The sequence below is a fragment of the Trichomycterus rosablanca genome, chromosome 4, assembly GCF_030014385.1.
Source record: "Trichomycterus rosablanca isolate fTriRos1 chromosome 4, fTriRos1.hap1, whole genome shotgun sequence".
NCBI lineage: Eukaryota > Metazoa > Chordata > Actinopteri > Siluriformes > Trichomycteridae > Trichomycterus > Trichomycterus rosablanca.
Window position 1 is genome coordinate 6,553,851 of NC_085991.1, and position 17,475 is coordinate 6,571,325.

Here is a 17,475-nt window from a genome sequence, read left to right on the forward strand (position 1 = left end):
CCCCATTATTGCCAGGTAACCACTGTTGAGCCCTTGAGCAAGACCCTTAAACCCTTAATTGTTTAGATTGTATACTGTCACAATCATAAGTTGGATAAAAGCATCTGCTAAATGTAGCAAATGTAATTTGTAAAAGTAAACTGATTAGCAACAATACAAGTAGTGATGCTTTCCTGACAGAGGTATTTAATATAATTGTTTAATTGTTTTTTTTATTGTCAAATCTTTTAATAATGTTATGGACTGTAGATGGTAAATTTCTTAAATTATTTGGACTATTGCATATAAAAATGTTGCTCAGGTGGCGCAGCGGTAAAAACACACGCTGGATCACCAGAGCTGGGATCTTGAATACATCGTATCAAGTCTCAGCACTGCCTGCCGGCTGAGCTGAGCAGCCACACGAACAACGATCGGCCTGTTGTTCATATAGGGGAGGGGTTTTAAAGCCGGATAGGGTCTCTTTTATAACTAATGCAACTACGACCTCTGCTGGCTGATTGATGGCGCCTGCACAGAGACGGGAAAAGAGTGCTCTCAGGGTGTGTCTCTCCGTACACAGTGCTGATCCGCATTGCACTCGTCAAAGTGTAGGTGACAAAATGCATACGGCTGCTGCACACGTGTCGGAGGGGGCGTGGGTTAGCTTCGTTCTCCTCAATCAGAGCGGGGATCGGCATTGGTGGAGAGGAAGCATGACGCAATCGGGCAATTGGACGCGTTATAAAGGGGAGAAAGTGCATAAACAAAATATAAACTATAAACACATCATTAATTTCATCCGATCATGATGGCATCAACTGTTACGCATCCATCATTTTATCTTCTATATCCTCAGTATCAGTTCTCAGTCCGGTACATTCTCTTATAAAATCAGGCCACAACATACATCAAGCTTTTGATTATTTATTGAAATGGGGATAGAAGTAGGTAACAGTCACCCTAAATAAAAATAAAAAGAGAGAATAATAGTAAAAAACAAGCCCATAGCTAACTTTTAATGGCTGTCCTGCGCTTTTGTCTTGCCTCCCTACCCACAGCTCGATATACGATTGGTAAAGAGTGAGTCAACCTTTGACTGCCTGTGGCAGCTGCTGGAATTGTTTTACAATTTGTTGCTCTGTGGTGCTTTCTCTCCGGCCGAGAACGATCCATCTTTGCAACACAACATCCAAAGACGGAGCGATTGATTGGGTTTTCTTTATGTTCATTGATAGGCATTCATGCCCAGGTTATTCAGAAAGAGAGTGTTGTGAGCTCAGCATAAATGCATGCAATCAGCTCTGGGAGGCTGTGGGAAACACTGTGAATTTAAATGCAGGTTGTGTTTCCATAAAGAAAAGATATACAGTCAATAGATTGCTGTTAATATAGCATATGGAATGGCTCATAAAGCTATTATAAAGTGACATAAAAAGGAAAGCAATATTTAACACATACTATTATCAATTTACAGTTGTGGTCATCGTTATTGGCCACCGCGAAAAGTCTATTTGTACAAATAATATATATATATATATACACAGATCAGCCATTAAAACCCCCTCCGTGTTCCTACACACATTGTCCATGTTATCAGCTCCACTTATAATGAAGCACTTTGTAGTTCCAGAATTACTAAATGTAGTCCATCTATTTCTCTGCTTACCTGATTAGCTCCCTTTCATGCTGTTCTTCAATGGTCAGGACCACCACAGAGCAGGTATTATTTAGGTGGTGGATCATTCTCAGCACTGCAGTGACACTGACATGGTGGTGGTGTGTTAGTGTGTGTTGTGCTGGTATGAGTGGTCAAGACACATCAGCGCTGTGTTAAACACCTCACTGTCCCTGCTGGACTGAGAATAGTCCACCAACCAAAAATATATCCAGCCAACAGCGTCCTGTGACCACTGATGAAGGTCTAGAAGATGACCAACTCAAACAGCAGCAATAGATGAGCGATCATCTCTGACTCTACATCTACAAGGTGGACCAACTAGGTAGGAGTGTCTAATAGAGTGGACAGTGAGTAAACATGGTCTGATCCACTCATACCAGCACAACACACACTAACACACCACCACCATGTCAGTGTCACTGCAGTGCTGAGAATGATCCACCACCTAAATAATACCTGCTCTGTGGTGGTCCTGTATGGGTCCTGACCATTGAAGAACAGGAAGAAAGCAGGTTAAAAAAGTATGTAGAGACGCCCTGACATTAACCCTAGTGATCAGCTTTGGAATGAACCGGAACATCAATTGAAGCTTTTTTGACCAACATAATTTAACATGCACAGCAATACTGATGCTCTTTTGACTGTAATGGTACAAATTCCCACAGATATACTTCAAGTCTGTGAGAAGCCTTCTCAGAAGAGAGAAAAAGTCCCATATGGATTTGTTTTCAGTTAGTTGTCCAATTACTTTTGGTCATATGATACAGAAATGCACAAGACTCAAAAATAACGAAAACACACAATCAAAAACAAGGACGCGATTAACGACGCCTTTTGTTCAGTCGGAAAACAAAGAACAGAATCAGACTAATCTGTGATTAATTAGAAATTAGCTTCACCCGTCCCCACCTTGTCAGTGCTCGCATAATAGTCCTGTTAATTAAAGCCTAGTTTATCTTACAATGACTCGCAAAGGCGTTCAGGAATCAAGTGCAGGTTGAATTTATTCATGAAATTCACAGATGTAAAGTGAACCCAAAATTAGAGTCAAGGTCAAAACTCAAGGGTTGATTGATCAGCAAACAGTGCAATACAATAAACGAGTGTTGTGTGGATTCCTACTTGGAAAATGGAAATGCTTCATTCTGGACAGCGTCACAAGGGAATCAGGTTGTTTATTATGATTTTAACATGATTTATTACACATGATTCATTAGTTAAAGTTCGATATTACCGACTGAGCCAATGTGCCGCCCAGAGAATCAGGTACAACCAGCCCATAACGGGTGCAATAGAGGAACACATGGATCCTGGACAGGGTTGCTGATTCAGTCACAGTTATTAATTAATTAGGATTTTAACATCATGTTTTACACTCTTTGGTTACATTCATGACAGGACAGGTAGTTACTGGTTACACAAGATTCATCAGTTGAGGTACATGCACACTCCACACAGAAAGGACCCGGACTGCTTAATCTGGGAATCGAACCAAGGCCCTTCTTGCTGTGAGGTGACAGCGCTACCAACCGAGCCATTGTGCAGCCCAGAGAATCGGGTACCACCAGCCCACAATGGGTGCAATATGGGAACGCATCCTGGACTGGGTTGCTGATTCAACCACAGTTATTTATTAATTAATTAATTTATTTATTTATCTTTGGTTACATTCATGACAGGACAGGTAGTTACTGGTTACACAAGATTCATCAGTTCAAGAACATGCAAACTCCACACTGAAAGGACCCGGGACCTTCTTGCTGTAAGGCGATAGTGCTGCCACCATGCTACCCTCAACCACGGTGCAATGCAACCACAGTCATTGGAAGCCTGCTCGGATTTAAACGTAATGCGGGTTTAACTGTACTCTCAGAGAACCCAGTTACCTAGATAAAGCAACATTAGCTGCACCACCTCCCACACGTCTTTAGAAAAACACGCTACCTGCCAGCGACGATATAAAAAGTGTCTGGTAAATGCAAGCTTTAAATAACTCGCGTAGGTACGATTTAAAACAACAAACTGGATGTGAAAACAAAGAGTGGGAGTAAATATGGTAAATCTCTGATGAATTTCACATTACATTTAGTAAAGCTGCTTGGAAAAGCAAATAACCAGCGTTAATGATGTAGTGGAAAAGTGGAGGCTCAAAGCTCACCTCTGAGGATTGGGCTCGTTGTGCTTGTCTCTCTCGTGTTTAATCATCCTGTAGCGTCCGATCCTCACATCTGGCCGAGACACCTTCATCCCGTTCAGGGTAATTCTGAGAGAGATAAAGAGAAAAGGAGGAATGAGAAATTTCCTGCTGTTAATTCTCAGCACAAAGGAAACATCATGGGCATTAATATGAAGTTGGTGCTTGATTTCTGCCATAACAGTGTCCACATTTATTTGAAGGCTTTTCATTTGATTTTGGGACTTAACAACTTCTAATAAGTCACAAAGCTTTGAACTACAATGACTGACCTGCAATTAGCAATCATTTCAAATACAAATAACTGAAAGTAGGACTCAATATATGTCTACAACTCAACTGCTGTTCTCTTATTGCACCTCAGACCCATGTCACAACGAAAACCAAGACTCCACCTTGCTATTTTAATTTAGTGTAGATTGATGGATAAAAATTGCAATTATATTTATTCAAAAATCAAATCAATCAAAAAAAGGTGCAAAAAGTCTGAAAACTTAAACTAAACTAAATTCACTGTATCTGGACAAGGTGCATGTGTTTGTGTAGGAGGTTATTGTCTCATCGAACAAACACACATCCTGTGCCATGCATTATTCAGAGTGAGGAGGTTTAATCTCTGTACTGGTAACACATAAACCTGGGATTTCATTGCGCCAGTGAATTACACAGGAAGAAAAACAAGTACAAGCAAACATTCAGATGGGCAGAGAAAGTCTGACTGGCAAGTACAACTGTACAGGTGACAAAATATGCATCAGGTGTGATGGTATAACAAGAATACACATCTGGAGAGCCAGGAGAGAGAATACAGTTGTTAGGAATGGATTAAATTCTGCATAAAATATAAAACCTGAATGTCTGTGAGGTCAGTGCTTGAAATAATGATTGAAATAAAGAAAAAAGAAAGAAAAAAAGACAACAAAGAAAGAAAAACAAATAAATAACAAAGAAAAGAAAAAAAAAAGAAAAAAAAAATATATAATGGAAAAAGAAAGAAAGAAAAGAAAGAAAATAATAAAAGAAGAATGAAAATAGAAAGAAAGAGAAAGAAAAAAATAAAGAATGAGGAAAAACTAAAAAACATAATAAGACAACAAACAAAGAAAGAAAAATAATGAAATAAAAAAGAAAGAAAATAAAAAGAAAGATAAAGAAAGGAAAGGAAACAAAGAAAAAGAAAATAGAAAGAAAAAAGAAAGAAAGAAAAAAGACAACAAAGAAAGAAAAAGAAAAAAGAAAATAAGAAAAAAGACAACAAACAAAGAAAAATAAAAGAAAGAAAAAACAAATAAAGAAAAAAATAAAATAAGAAAAAAATAAATAAAGAAAATAGAATGGAAAAATAAATAAAGAAATAAAGGAAAGAAAATAATAAACAAAGAAATAAAAAAGTAATAATAAAATAAAAAATAATGAAAATAAAAACAGAGAGATAAAGAAAGAAAAAGAAAGAAATAAAAAAGAAAATAGAAAGAAAAAAAAGAAAAAGAAAAAACAAATAAATAAAATAAAATAAGAAAGAAGTATAGAAAGAAAAAAAAGAAAATAGAATGAAAAAAAAGAAAAAAAATTAAATAGTAAAAATAAAAAAATTTAATAAGAAAAAATTAAATAGAAAGAAAAAAAGAGAAAGAAAAAGAAAATAGAATGAAAAAAAAGAAAGAAAAAGTCAAATTTCCATGTAGGGCTAAGAACGCCCTATTATATTAATAGAAAGCAATTTTTTTTCTTTTTGACCAAAGGTTTTCGGACACCCATAATGAGTGAGTCAAAATGAAGAGCTGTCATGGGAGGCGTAACATGTCAGTTCAAGCAACAGTAAAAATGTGTGCTGTTATTTTTATTTTCATTAAATCAGATCATATTTATTTGGTTGATACAGTTCACTTCCACAGTGTCTCAATATGCAGAATAGTAAATTAGTAAATAGTAAATTTTTAAATGTTTGTCAGGAACTTTATGGTTTGTTTCTCATAGTCAGAAAATGGTTAGTCTATTACTGAATGTTCCCTTATGGATACACTAAAGAGAAAAGTGAAACCAACAATTATTTACAACTTCAAGTACAATTGCATTATATACTGCAGACCTGATGAAGGACCTCACAATGATTCACCTAATAAACGAGGCTGACTGTCTATCTTCTCGAAATGACGGGTTAACAATAAATAAATGAACAATATCAATTGGAGATCTGTTTTGATTCGCTTCGTCTCTCTCTCTCTTCACCTCATTTTCTCTCTCTGATTGGATTAAGAGTGTATGTGTCCAGGTCCTCTTCCTCCCCTCCCTTCTGCAGTTCAGTTAATTGCATTAGACCAGTAAAGTCGAAGGGAATTGAAATCATCAGAACAGAGATGCGTCTCCTCCGTCTCCTCCGCCAGAGCTGAAACGAAAGCGCGGAGAGAAACAGAAGGAGACGAGGGAGGGAGGTCATGTTAAACTGAGCCGCTCATCTGTGAGTGAGATGCTGACAGTGTGAAATGTAACTGCCGGCCGAGCGTCTGTGATATTTCCCAGCGGACTGACGGAAGATGAGCTCGGGTTTAGAGCTCCTCTGTCCTGACTAATACGCTTCACCTGAACATCCGTAACTGAACCTGGCAGGGCGCGTCTGAGCTTCGGGCGGGTATATAAATTGGCACTTGTGTTAACCGGTTAACTGACACTAAAGCGACTGTCAATATCTAACACATGTAGTATGGATGCACCAGTCTGTGCCCAGCGGGGGCGGGGGGGACACCAGCCTACTGGATCACAAAGATATTTGTGAACATAGTGTGATCAACCTAATGATTTACTTATATTTAAAAAAAAATATATATAAAACATCTAAAATTGTCTTACATTACATAAAACCCCAATTCTAAAAAGAGTACAGAGTTTAAAAGACAAGTCTGGACTGCAGGCAGGCCAGTCTAGCACCTGCGTTCTGTATTTCCTTTATGGAAGCATGTGTTGTTCAGACAACGTGTATTTACCCCTCCGCTTTAATGGTGCCTTCAATGTTACACATTCTATTGGCACTAATACCTTTAACCACTTTGTATTGGTAACAAAATTGACAGTCCTTTTCCTTTTAGGTCTGCAAAGGATGACGTCCATTCATTCCAGTAGTTGTCAGACCACAGCACAGTTTCAAATTTAATTCAGTTCATTCAGATGAGCTTAAGCCCAGAGAAGTCAGCAGTGTTTCTTCTGAATCTTGTTGATCTAGATTCTGTTAGCCTAGTCGTCCTTACTTGCATTTGTAGATGCAGTGAGAAACTGTTTGCATTTTTCCCCAGTTTTCCTCCCAATCTAGTCGTATCCAATTACCCGATTGCATTCCGCTTCCTCTCTGTCACGTGGTGAAGAAAGGACACAAATGCAGAAGTAAAATAATAAAGAATATTTTATTTATTTAACATAAGCAACAAAAAAGGTAAACAGTAAACAAAAGACAGAACAAAAAACTGATCGGAACCTCCGATGGAGGCTGCAGGCGCAGCTAAATAAAAATGCCAAAAACCAAAACCAAAACAAAGAAAGCGGGACGCGAACCCGGGTCTGCGGCGTGACTGCCGGGAGCGTTACCAACGCGCTACTGCAGCGCTGGAAAAATGAAAGCAACGGGAGGAGAGAGAGAGAGAAATGGGAGGACGGAACCTCAGAGGAAAACGCCGATCTGAAACAAGAGAGAACAAGTAGAGTTAGGCAGATACTGAAATGCGGATTCGAACCGGGGAAGTTGGCGTGACTACCGCTCGCTTTGCGAAACGACGGCGCTGAATGAAAATCGCTAATGCTAAATGCTAGCGCTTAAAGGAACAGCAGTTCGAGGACTGCACGGCGTCGCACCACACTAGTTCTAAAAAGGTAGAAAGAAAACCCTGTCTACCTCAAACCTTGCGGTTTTACACTCCCGGATGGCCTTGTGCCACCAGGGATACCACCTAAGGATATAAACAAGCGTGGACGAGCTGCCACGAGAGAGCTAAACCAAACAAAGGTGCGACACCCGCTGCTGTGTGGAGCTGGCTTAAATAGGCAGCCCCACAGCTGCGGGTGATCTGCACTAATTGGGAGGCCTGGTATATGAGGCCTTTGATTTCTGAGCTCTGTAAGGTCTGTTTCGCTGGGAACCCGGGGCACGTTCACCAGCTACTACAGACCTCGTTATACTCTCTACTGATGTTCATCTCCATTCCTGGTTGAGGAGAGCCGAGACTGACACACGCCCCCTCCAACACGTGTGCAGTAGCCGGCTGCATCTTTTCACCCACACGAGGTTCATATGCGGATCAGCTTTGTGTACGGAGAGACACACCCTGATCAACGCATTATCCCTTGTCCCTGTGCAGGTGCCATCGAGGTCAGCAGAGGTCGTAATTGCATCAGTTATGAGGTCCCGTCTGGATCCCACCCTGTATGAACAACAGCCAATTATTGTTCATGTGGGTGCCCAGCCTACTGGCTTATAATGTCAGCTCTGGTGTGCTACTGTGTTTTACCGCTAATTTATGTTTTTTTTTTTTTTTTTTTTTTTTTTTTTACCCCTTTTTCTCTCCTTTTAGCGCATCCAATTGTTCAATTAGCATCGTGCTTCCTCTCTGTCTATGCCGAACCCTGCCCTGACGGAGGTGATTGAAGCTAACCCGTATCCCCTCCGAAACACGAGCAGCAGCCAGATGCATCTTTGCCACCCACACATTGACGAGTTTGGCGCCACCTAGCGTTGCATGCGGAGAGACACACCCTAAGGGCACCCTCTCCCATCTCTGTGTAAGCGCCTCCAATCAGCCGGCAGAGAACGCAATCGCATTCTGACAGAAAGAGACCCACATCCGGTTCTTTGTCCCACCCCCCACATGAGCAACCGGCCAATCGTTGCTCATATAGCCACTCAGCTTCGAACCGGTAAAGCAAGGCTGGATTCGATACCACGCTTCTCAGAATCCAGCCCTGGTTGCAGCGCGTTTCTTTTTACCACACCAGCAACAAGGTACATCCTGTACATCCATTGTCCCTCCCCCTAGCCAATCGTGTGTTGGTGTAGGCACATTTACACTATATATGGCCAAAAGTATGTGGCCACTGAAGCTCCTTCACACCAAACTTGTCAAACCATGTCTTCATGGTTGAAATGACCTGAATCGTATTTGAAAGAAAGGTTCTATACTTTAGCACTGGGTGTGGCTGAAACTCCTGAAATCAATCTTTATTAGGGGTGTACATACACTGATCAGCCATAACATTAAAACCACCTCCTTGTTTGTACACACATTGTCCATTTAATTAGCTTCACTTACCATGTAGAAGCTCCTTGTAGTTGTACAATTACTGACTGTAGTCCCTCTGTTTCTCTGCATGCTTTGTCAGCCCCCTTTCATGCTGTTCTTCAATGGTCAGGGCCCCCACAGGACCACCACAGAGTAGGTATTATTTAGGTGGTGGGTCATTCTCAGCACTGCAGTGATACTGACATGGTGGTGGTGTGTTAGTGTGTGTTGTGCTGGTATGAGTGGATAAGACACAGCAGCGCTGATGGAGTTTTCGAACACCTCACTGTCATTGCTGGACTGAGAATAGTCCACCAACCAAAAATATATCCAGCCAACATTGAGCTGATAAAATGGACAGTGAGTGTAGAAGCAAGGAGGTGGGTTTAATGTTATGGCTGATCAGTGTATGTGCAAGTACTTGAACATTAGCTGACCAGAGGAGTTGGTCGACAAACCATCAGATGACAGATGAACAAGTTTGATCCAAATGTTGATGAGAATCTCTCACAACACCAGAGGTAACACACCGTCACAAAATCAAACACGTGAGTCAGCCGAACGCGAGGTGTAAGAACGGAAAAATTGCTTCCTCCGACTGTGAGCGCTGCTTAAGACTCCGAGGAGCAATTTGGAAAATTGAGAAAAAAAAAACATCCTGTAGCATATCTTCAACTTTCTTCAACAGAATGCCTCACACCAGCCGGCAACCACAAATCCATTCCGCCACGGCAGGGTTACGTGGAGCACAGCGGGAAAAATTCACATTATTCGCCTCATCACCCTGAAACTACAAATTTCTCCAGATATTTTCATCCCATTTTCATCTCATGGCATATGCCATTTCAACCCAGGAGCACACCTGCCAGCTGCCGCATTTACCACCAGCCTAGGGAGGTAAAATGTCCCTCCGGGGTTTCTGTCCTTCTCCGTGAGATGCGGATAAATCTAAGGTCGCCATCGCTTCCTAGCGGGACTGGCTGGAGGGGAGAAGTAAACTAACTGAGGAGGAAGTGCATTCTGTTATTAAGTTCTCGATCTGCTTTACAACTTGAGCTGGAGACAAGCAGGGTCATAATTTCCGGCCTCTGTCTCAGAACACGGAATGATTTCTGTCTACAAAGTGCCACCGAAAAAGCACAGTCCTGTCCTAAAGTCTTTAAAAACCTGTCTTGGGGCCATGTCTTATTGCCAAACGCAGGTCAGGGGGATAAATCAGCTTAGGGCTGTTGCATGTGCCGGGTGTCTTTTTCTCAGTCCTAAAAAAAGATCACTGCTGTGTGTGGGCACTTCTACTGACTCAAAGCTGAAGTCTAGTGGGGGAACAGTTCAAAGCCATAGAGCCTGAAATCTGCTAAGACAAACACAACTGGACAGAAAATGCCATAAAAATAAAACATAGACCATCCGGGGATGTCATTTGTGCAAAAGGGACTCCAGCGAAAGCCACAAAAGCCAACACACAGTATCATGATATAAGGGTACATCAGTGCCCATGGTATGGGCTGTTGAGACTTTAAAGGCACACCCTGCCATAGCGGTGACGTCTTTTCCTTGAACTTTGAAGTCCATGGTTGTTTCAGAAAACAATAACCAACCTCATTCTGCATGTACCATGACAGCCTGGATTCTAAGACACAGAGTGCATGTGCTTGACCGATCTGCCTGCAGATTCAGATTTCAGTTCCACCCAGAAACAAAGCAGCCTGGACAGAATGCCAAACTATCACAGGGCTTTGGTCATCACCACTCTTCCCTTTCAGACATGGCCGGTCATGTCTGTCTAGATGCTTGCCTGGATGATAGCCCCGAGTTCAAATCTCGATGCCCGTGTGGTCCGATCCAACAGACGAGCTACTGTAGCTCAAATGGGAACAAGGTAAGCCGGCGGAGGCAGTGTGATGCTTTGGGCGATGTTCTGCTGAGAAACCTTGGGTCCTGCCATCCATGTGGATGTTACTTTGACATGTACCACCTACCTAAGCATTGTTGCAGACCATTTAAACAGTATTCCCTGATAGCTGATGTCAGTTATAACATACCCCCTTCTTCTTTTTTATTGTTTTTATTTATTAATCACCTAATAAATAAATCACCTTGTATAGCTTGTAAAACATAGTGAGAAGATTTTATGGCATATTTGCCTTTCAATCATAATAGAAACATTAAAAAATAGAAATATAAATATTTTTTAATGCATCTATCTGTCGATACCGTTGTCTGGGAGTTTGCCATCTCATTCTGTTATCTCTCCCCTGATCTGCACCGAGTGAGTATAAAGCACCCACCAATCACATGAACAGGGTTAAAGGTGATCTGCCCTGCACGAGCAGCTATATTTTAAACAGAGACAAAGCCTTTTGTTATCCTGCTATGTGTTCTAGTGAATTTGCCTCTGTAAAAAAAAGGCAGTTTGTAGCTCTTCTGCTCTCCTGCCTTCATCCTGCACACATGTAAAAACAGTGGATGTCTGCAGGTCAGGCTGAGAGAGTGGCGGAGCTCGGTGTAAATGGAACCTCAGGCTAAGTGAAGGACGTTTCAGAGTCAGAACTGTTCAGCATGATTTGTGCTTACTCATATTTTTAGACTATTCTACATGCGTGTATTCAGTTATGATTCAAGGGCAGGATCAGCTCGAGAACGCTTGATGTGAGATTCACTGTCATTTAATGATATATTTCAATGATACAATGATATATTTACAATGATATACTTATAGTAATATATATATAATATATATTATATTATTATACATTAATAACAGTATTATTTAAAATGATACAATATTTATAACAATGTCTAATATATAGATAATTATACAATAATATTAATACATTTAAAATGATGAATTTTAATAATATTATGATAGTTATAATTATATATTTATAGTAATATATGTATAATTATATATTAATAATAATAACATTTATACTGATGTTTATAATGTTATATATACTGTATATAGTAAACTATATATAATTTTATACTTTTAATGATATATTCATAGTATTTTTTTAATGATACAATAATACCATTTAAATTGATACAATATTTATAACAATGTCTTTTTAATAAAATAATTATAATTACACATTTATATTAATATATTTAAAATGATAAATAATAATAGTTATAATGACATTAACAATACTGTTTTTATATTCATATATTTATAATAATATACATAATAATACATAATACCATTTATTTAAATTAATATATTAATAAAATATATTTACAATAATATAATTACAAAGATTTGGTTATAATAATATATTTGTAATATTATATTTAAACTGATACATTTATAATAATATATTTATAAAGTTATAATGACATATTAATAAAGATATAATTACAATGATTTGGTTACAATGCTATATTTATAATAATAATAATATGATAATATAATATTATATAATAATATTTTTATATTTATATATTTATAACAATATATTTAAAATGATATATTATAATGATATATTAATAATTCTATTATTAATATATTGAAATGTTAATGATTTTAAATGATATATTTCTAAAAATATGTTAATAACAATATATCTATAAAACATATATAAATGATAAATGTATATTAATATATTTGTAATTATATACTTATGCCACTAATTATATGCCAGTATATACCATATTATATGATATTATATGAGACTGCAGTTCATTCAGTGCTTGCGGCTGTGTTGAATGTATTATGGGAAATTGGACATGACAAATTTGGAATAAAAAGGATTTTTATAAATATTTCCACCAAACAATATATATTGTGGAACATGCAGTTTAAAATAGAGACTTTGTAAAAATGAAACTAAATCTGACATCCAGTGATGCGTCGTGTAGAAACTGATCAGTTTAGCATTACACCTACACTACGTCTGAATGTGCTTTAATTTCATTTAGTTTTTTAAAATGATGTTGTTCTAAATGGTTCCTCTCATTAAAAGAAACTTAGTATCTCCCAGCCACCACTTTTTTTGCCATGCAGACTTTTTTCTATTTTATCTATGCATTTTCTCCCTTTTTCTTCCAGTTTAGCGTAGCCAAGTAGTCTTCCACTGCTGGGGACCCTGATCACGTCTGAGGGGGGTATATTTGCAGTCCACAGACCCCTTCTTATTTGACCTTCTTATGTGCCCAGAGAGTTATGCACTGATCTCTACGTTCCTCCAAGTCCAAGTGTACAGGCGCCTCGGCTACTAACCAGGGTCCTCACACAGCATCGAAGACCGCACCCTCTCTTTAGATCGATCTTTACCCAGCAAGCAGATTAGCGGCCAAGTCTGTCTGCTGCAGTCACTTCCAATTGTGCCCGCTAGGGGGCGCCCAGCCATTGTAGTTATTTTCATCTGTATTAAATGTCATGTTTACAATAAATGAACCTACTGTACAGATAAGAAGTCTTACCTGTTGTAGATGTCATCGTCTTCTCCACCCCAACCCCAGTACTCGTTAGGGAAGCCGTTAATTTTTAGGAACTGCTTTTTGCTTAAGCCAGAGACCCCTCCGAAATACCCTGCGTATGGTAACCTAAACAAAAAAAGAAGGCACAGTCAGCTAATCCAGCCTTAGTCTAAGATACAAATGTCAGACCACAGCACAACCCAAGCCCTCTGCTTATAAAGGCCGACTGAGACATTACAATGTGACATAGTTCTATCTTGCATGATTGAGCTTAGAGTATCTCCCACATGGGAATCCTACATTTAAAACGATGTTTGATCCCCTCCTTTATTCTCCACCTTCCTCTTTCTCTAAGACCCTACAATAGCACGGGTTACTGAGAGATAACGCGTAGAATGTTTCCTCTCGGATTCAAAGAGATCTAAAGGAAGTTTCAACCTTTAAGCACCATGGGAAGCGGAGAGGAAGCGATTCCAGGAGAGAGTCAAGGACTTTTCTGAAGCTGAAGTCTCAGCTGGAAAAAAAATCTTTACCATCTTTTATTTTCAGAAAGGGATGTGAACTGAGCTGAAGTTGAAGCCAACTTGTTCTCTGTATTGACCAGGCTAACACGTTTGACTTTTTACTCGCTGATGGATCATGACAGGAATAGCAACAATCAAAATACGTTGGCGTGGACGGCGTAACACAATCCCTTCAACAAAGGATGCACTGGTATGAAAAATATGATAAGAGCGCTGAGTGAAGAGCGAACGCTGTGTGCTGCAAACACCCGGAGCAACTATCTAAGGAGCCCACTGAGGGTAGTCATGGGTAGATGCCTGGGGTTTGCCCCAGGCTACAACACACTCTGTATGTGTATGTGTGCATGTGTTAAACTGAGCCAGTGAGCGACAGCAAAACACACCCACCCACATGAAACTGGTACCATAAGGCACGGAGGAAAGTATAAAACTGTAGTCATATAGCCATGTATCCAAAAACAACACTGGGTCTGTCTGAAAATCTAGTGATCTCTCTACACAGACAGCATTTACGTCATCCTACACACTCCTGAGAAGAAGGCATGTCTAAATTCTCAGATACCTTAAAATGCTGCCTACTGAGGTGCCTTAATTGTAAGCGATAATCTGACTGAATAACAACGATTATGCCACTGCATTTTTTGCTTACTAAGCTAACACAGTTAGCCTCCGTCTATTAAAACCAATGGGCTGAGGCGACATGCCAGCTAACATCTCCCTCTGTGTACCGAAAACGGTTAAATTGTCACTAATAAGCTCAAATTTACAAATAAATTACAAGTGTACACCTTTGCATAAATTAAAAATGAATGAGAAAAAAAACACGGCTTATTGCTCCACATTCGTCCACCACATATGACATTTTGGTAAGAATGCTGAATGCTGGGACTGCCTTTGCTGTTAAGATGCATCAGATGCCCCTTGTTATTCAGTCAGATGATAGCTTTGAATTAAGGCACCTTAGTAGGAAGCATTTTAAGGTATCTAAGAATTTGGAAAGTCTTCTTCTCAGGAGCGAGCATAGGATGACGTAAAATGCGTCTATGTAGAGAGCTCACTAGGTTTTCGGACAGCGCAATGCACAGCACAATAAAGTGTTCTAAAAACTCAAGGGGTTTGAATACAATTATATGCGAACCAAACCTAGAAGGGAGACTTAATAAAGATGAATTTTACACCGATCAGCCATAACATTAAAACCACCTCCTTGTTTCTACACACACTGTCCATTTTATCAGCTCCACTTACCATATAGAAGCACTTTGTAGTTCTACAATTACTGAGTGTAGTCCGTCTGTTTCTCTGCATGCTTTGTTAGCCTGCTTTCATGCTGTTCTTCAATAGTCAGGACTCTCCCAGGACCACTACAGAGCAGGTATTATTAGGGTGGTGGGTCATTCTCAGCACTGCAGTGACACTGACATGGTGGTGGTCTGTTAGTGTGTGTTGTGCTGGTATGAGTGGATCAGACACAGCAGCGCTGCTGGAGTTTTTAAACACCTCACTGTCACTGCTGGACTGAGGTTAGTCCAACAACCAAAAACATCCAGCCAACAGCGTACCGTAGGCAGCGTCCTGTGACCACTGATGAGGGTCTAGAAGATGACCAACTCAAACAGCAGCAATAGATGAGCGATCGTCTCTGATCGTCTTTACATCTACAAGTTGGACCAACTAGGTAGGAGTGTCTAATAGAGTGGACAGTGAGTGGACATGGTATTTAAAAACTCCAGTAGCGCTGCTGTGTCTGATCCACTCATACCAGCACAACACACACTAACACACCATCACCATGTCAGTGTCACTGCAGTGCTGAGAATGATCCACCACCTAAATAATACCTGCTCTGTGGGGGTCCTGACCATTGAAGAACAGGGTGATACTGGCTAAAAAAAAGTATGTAGAGAAATAGATGGACTACAGTCAGTAATTGGAGAACTACAAAGTGCTTCTATATGGTAAGTGGAGCTGATAAAATGGACAGTGAGTGTAGAAACAAGGAAGTGGTTTTAATGTTATGGCTGATTGGTGTATAATCTGATTATTATTGAGAAAGTATATGCATAAATAAAACATTAGAAGTGGTAGAAGAGGGAAAAGGGTTGGAAGTGAAAAGTTTCCCTGCTCTATTTCGTTGATTCGGTAACTGCTGACTTGAAGGAAACTCTGCAATGCGGAGGCCCTCCAGGACTGATAACTGTCAAGGCTGTTATAAACACGGCAGGATTTGCAGCCTAGATCAGGACTTCCACTCTAATTTAATGTACGAGCATTAGCCCAGGCATCTGCCGCTGAGAGAAAGAACCATGCTATGAGAATGTTTACGAAAAAACAAAAAAATCTGAATGGTTCATCATTCCAACGTTTCAAACAGACAGATGAGTCAACTTGGTACACTGTTGCATGAAATGAGTCGACCTCGTTGCGTAATAACAAAGAGAGAGAAGCCTCAAAAGCCTGCAAAACGGTTAGAGGGGATTTAACAAGAGAGGTCAGCACTCCAGGGATAAAAAAAAAAGATGACAACGTGTTGACCGGCTTGACCCATGACAGGCGGACTTCAGACAATCATCTTGAGTACTTTAATATCCCCCGCTATTAAAGCTCACAGACGAGTCAACCCACATCTTTTAAAAGTTATTAACAGTCATCCATTTCAGCGGATTAAAAGAATGCACGGCGGTGAAGGTTCCGTAAGGAACGAGCTGTAAAACTGAAGGGTACCTTCTGACGCAGAGTTGGGAAAAAATACTGACATGAAGAAATGGTTTTAGACAAACTAGCCTCGAGAACTCTAACAAGAATTTAATTAAGTGACTATTCGGTTTGATTACACATGCCCGAAAGAGAGACAAACCTAGACGTAACCTAATTAGATGGCAGACCAGAGTTCTTTAGACAATATGAGATGAGCAGCATCCTTAGTGCAGACAGGGAGAAGAGCCATGTACTTGGTAGACAAAGTGTAGCATCGTCCTTGCTGTTGACAGAAAGCATAGTGATGTCTTTGGCTGAGGCAGGGAGTGGAGCAATGACCTGGGCAGAGGCAGGTGGTGGAGCGACAAACTCAAAAGAGGCAGGGAGTGGAGCAATGACCTGGGCAGAGGCAGGTGGTGGAGCGACAAGCTCAGAAGAGGCAGGGAGTGAAGCAATGATCTTGGCAGAGGCAGGGAGTGAAGTGACAACCTTGGAGAAGCAGGGAGCAGAGTAACAACCTTGGCAGTGGCAAGAAGCGGAGCAACATCCTTGGCAAGAGCAGGGGATAGAGTGGCGACCTCGGCAGAGATAGCAAGCAGAGCAACGTCCATGGCAGAGGCAAGGGGCAGGGCAGCATCCACTGAAGATAGTGAGCAGAGCAATGAGGCAGAGGGCAGAAGACAACCTTAAGAAAGGCAGGAAACAAAGCAAAACCCTTGG

At 40.1% G+C, this 17,475-nt stretch overlaps 1 protein-coding gene across 1 annotated transcript in view; it reads right to left on the reverse strand.

The window, feature by feature from the left end:
• The window catches only part of b4galt2 (UDP-Gal:betaGlcNAc beta 1,4- galactosyltransferase, polypeptide 2), a 191,101-nt gene that overhangs the window by 13,021 nt on the left and 160,605 nt on the right, over positions 1 to 17,475 (reverse strand). Inside the window, exons 5-6 of the mRNA XM_062993906.1 lie at positions 13,538 to 13,660; positions 3,819 to 3,923 (exon numbers count right to left, since the gene is read on the reverse strand). Coding sequence (XP_062849976.1) covers positions 3,819 to 3,923; positions 13,538 to 13,660 — 228 coding nt within the window. The remainder of the gene's footprint in view (positions 1 to 3,818; positions 3,924 to 13,537; positions 13,661 to 17,475) is intronic.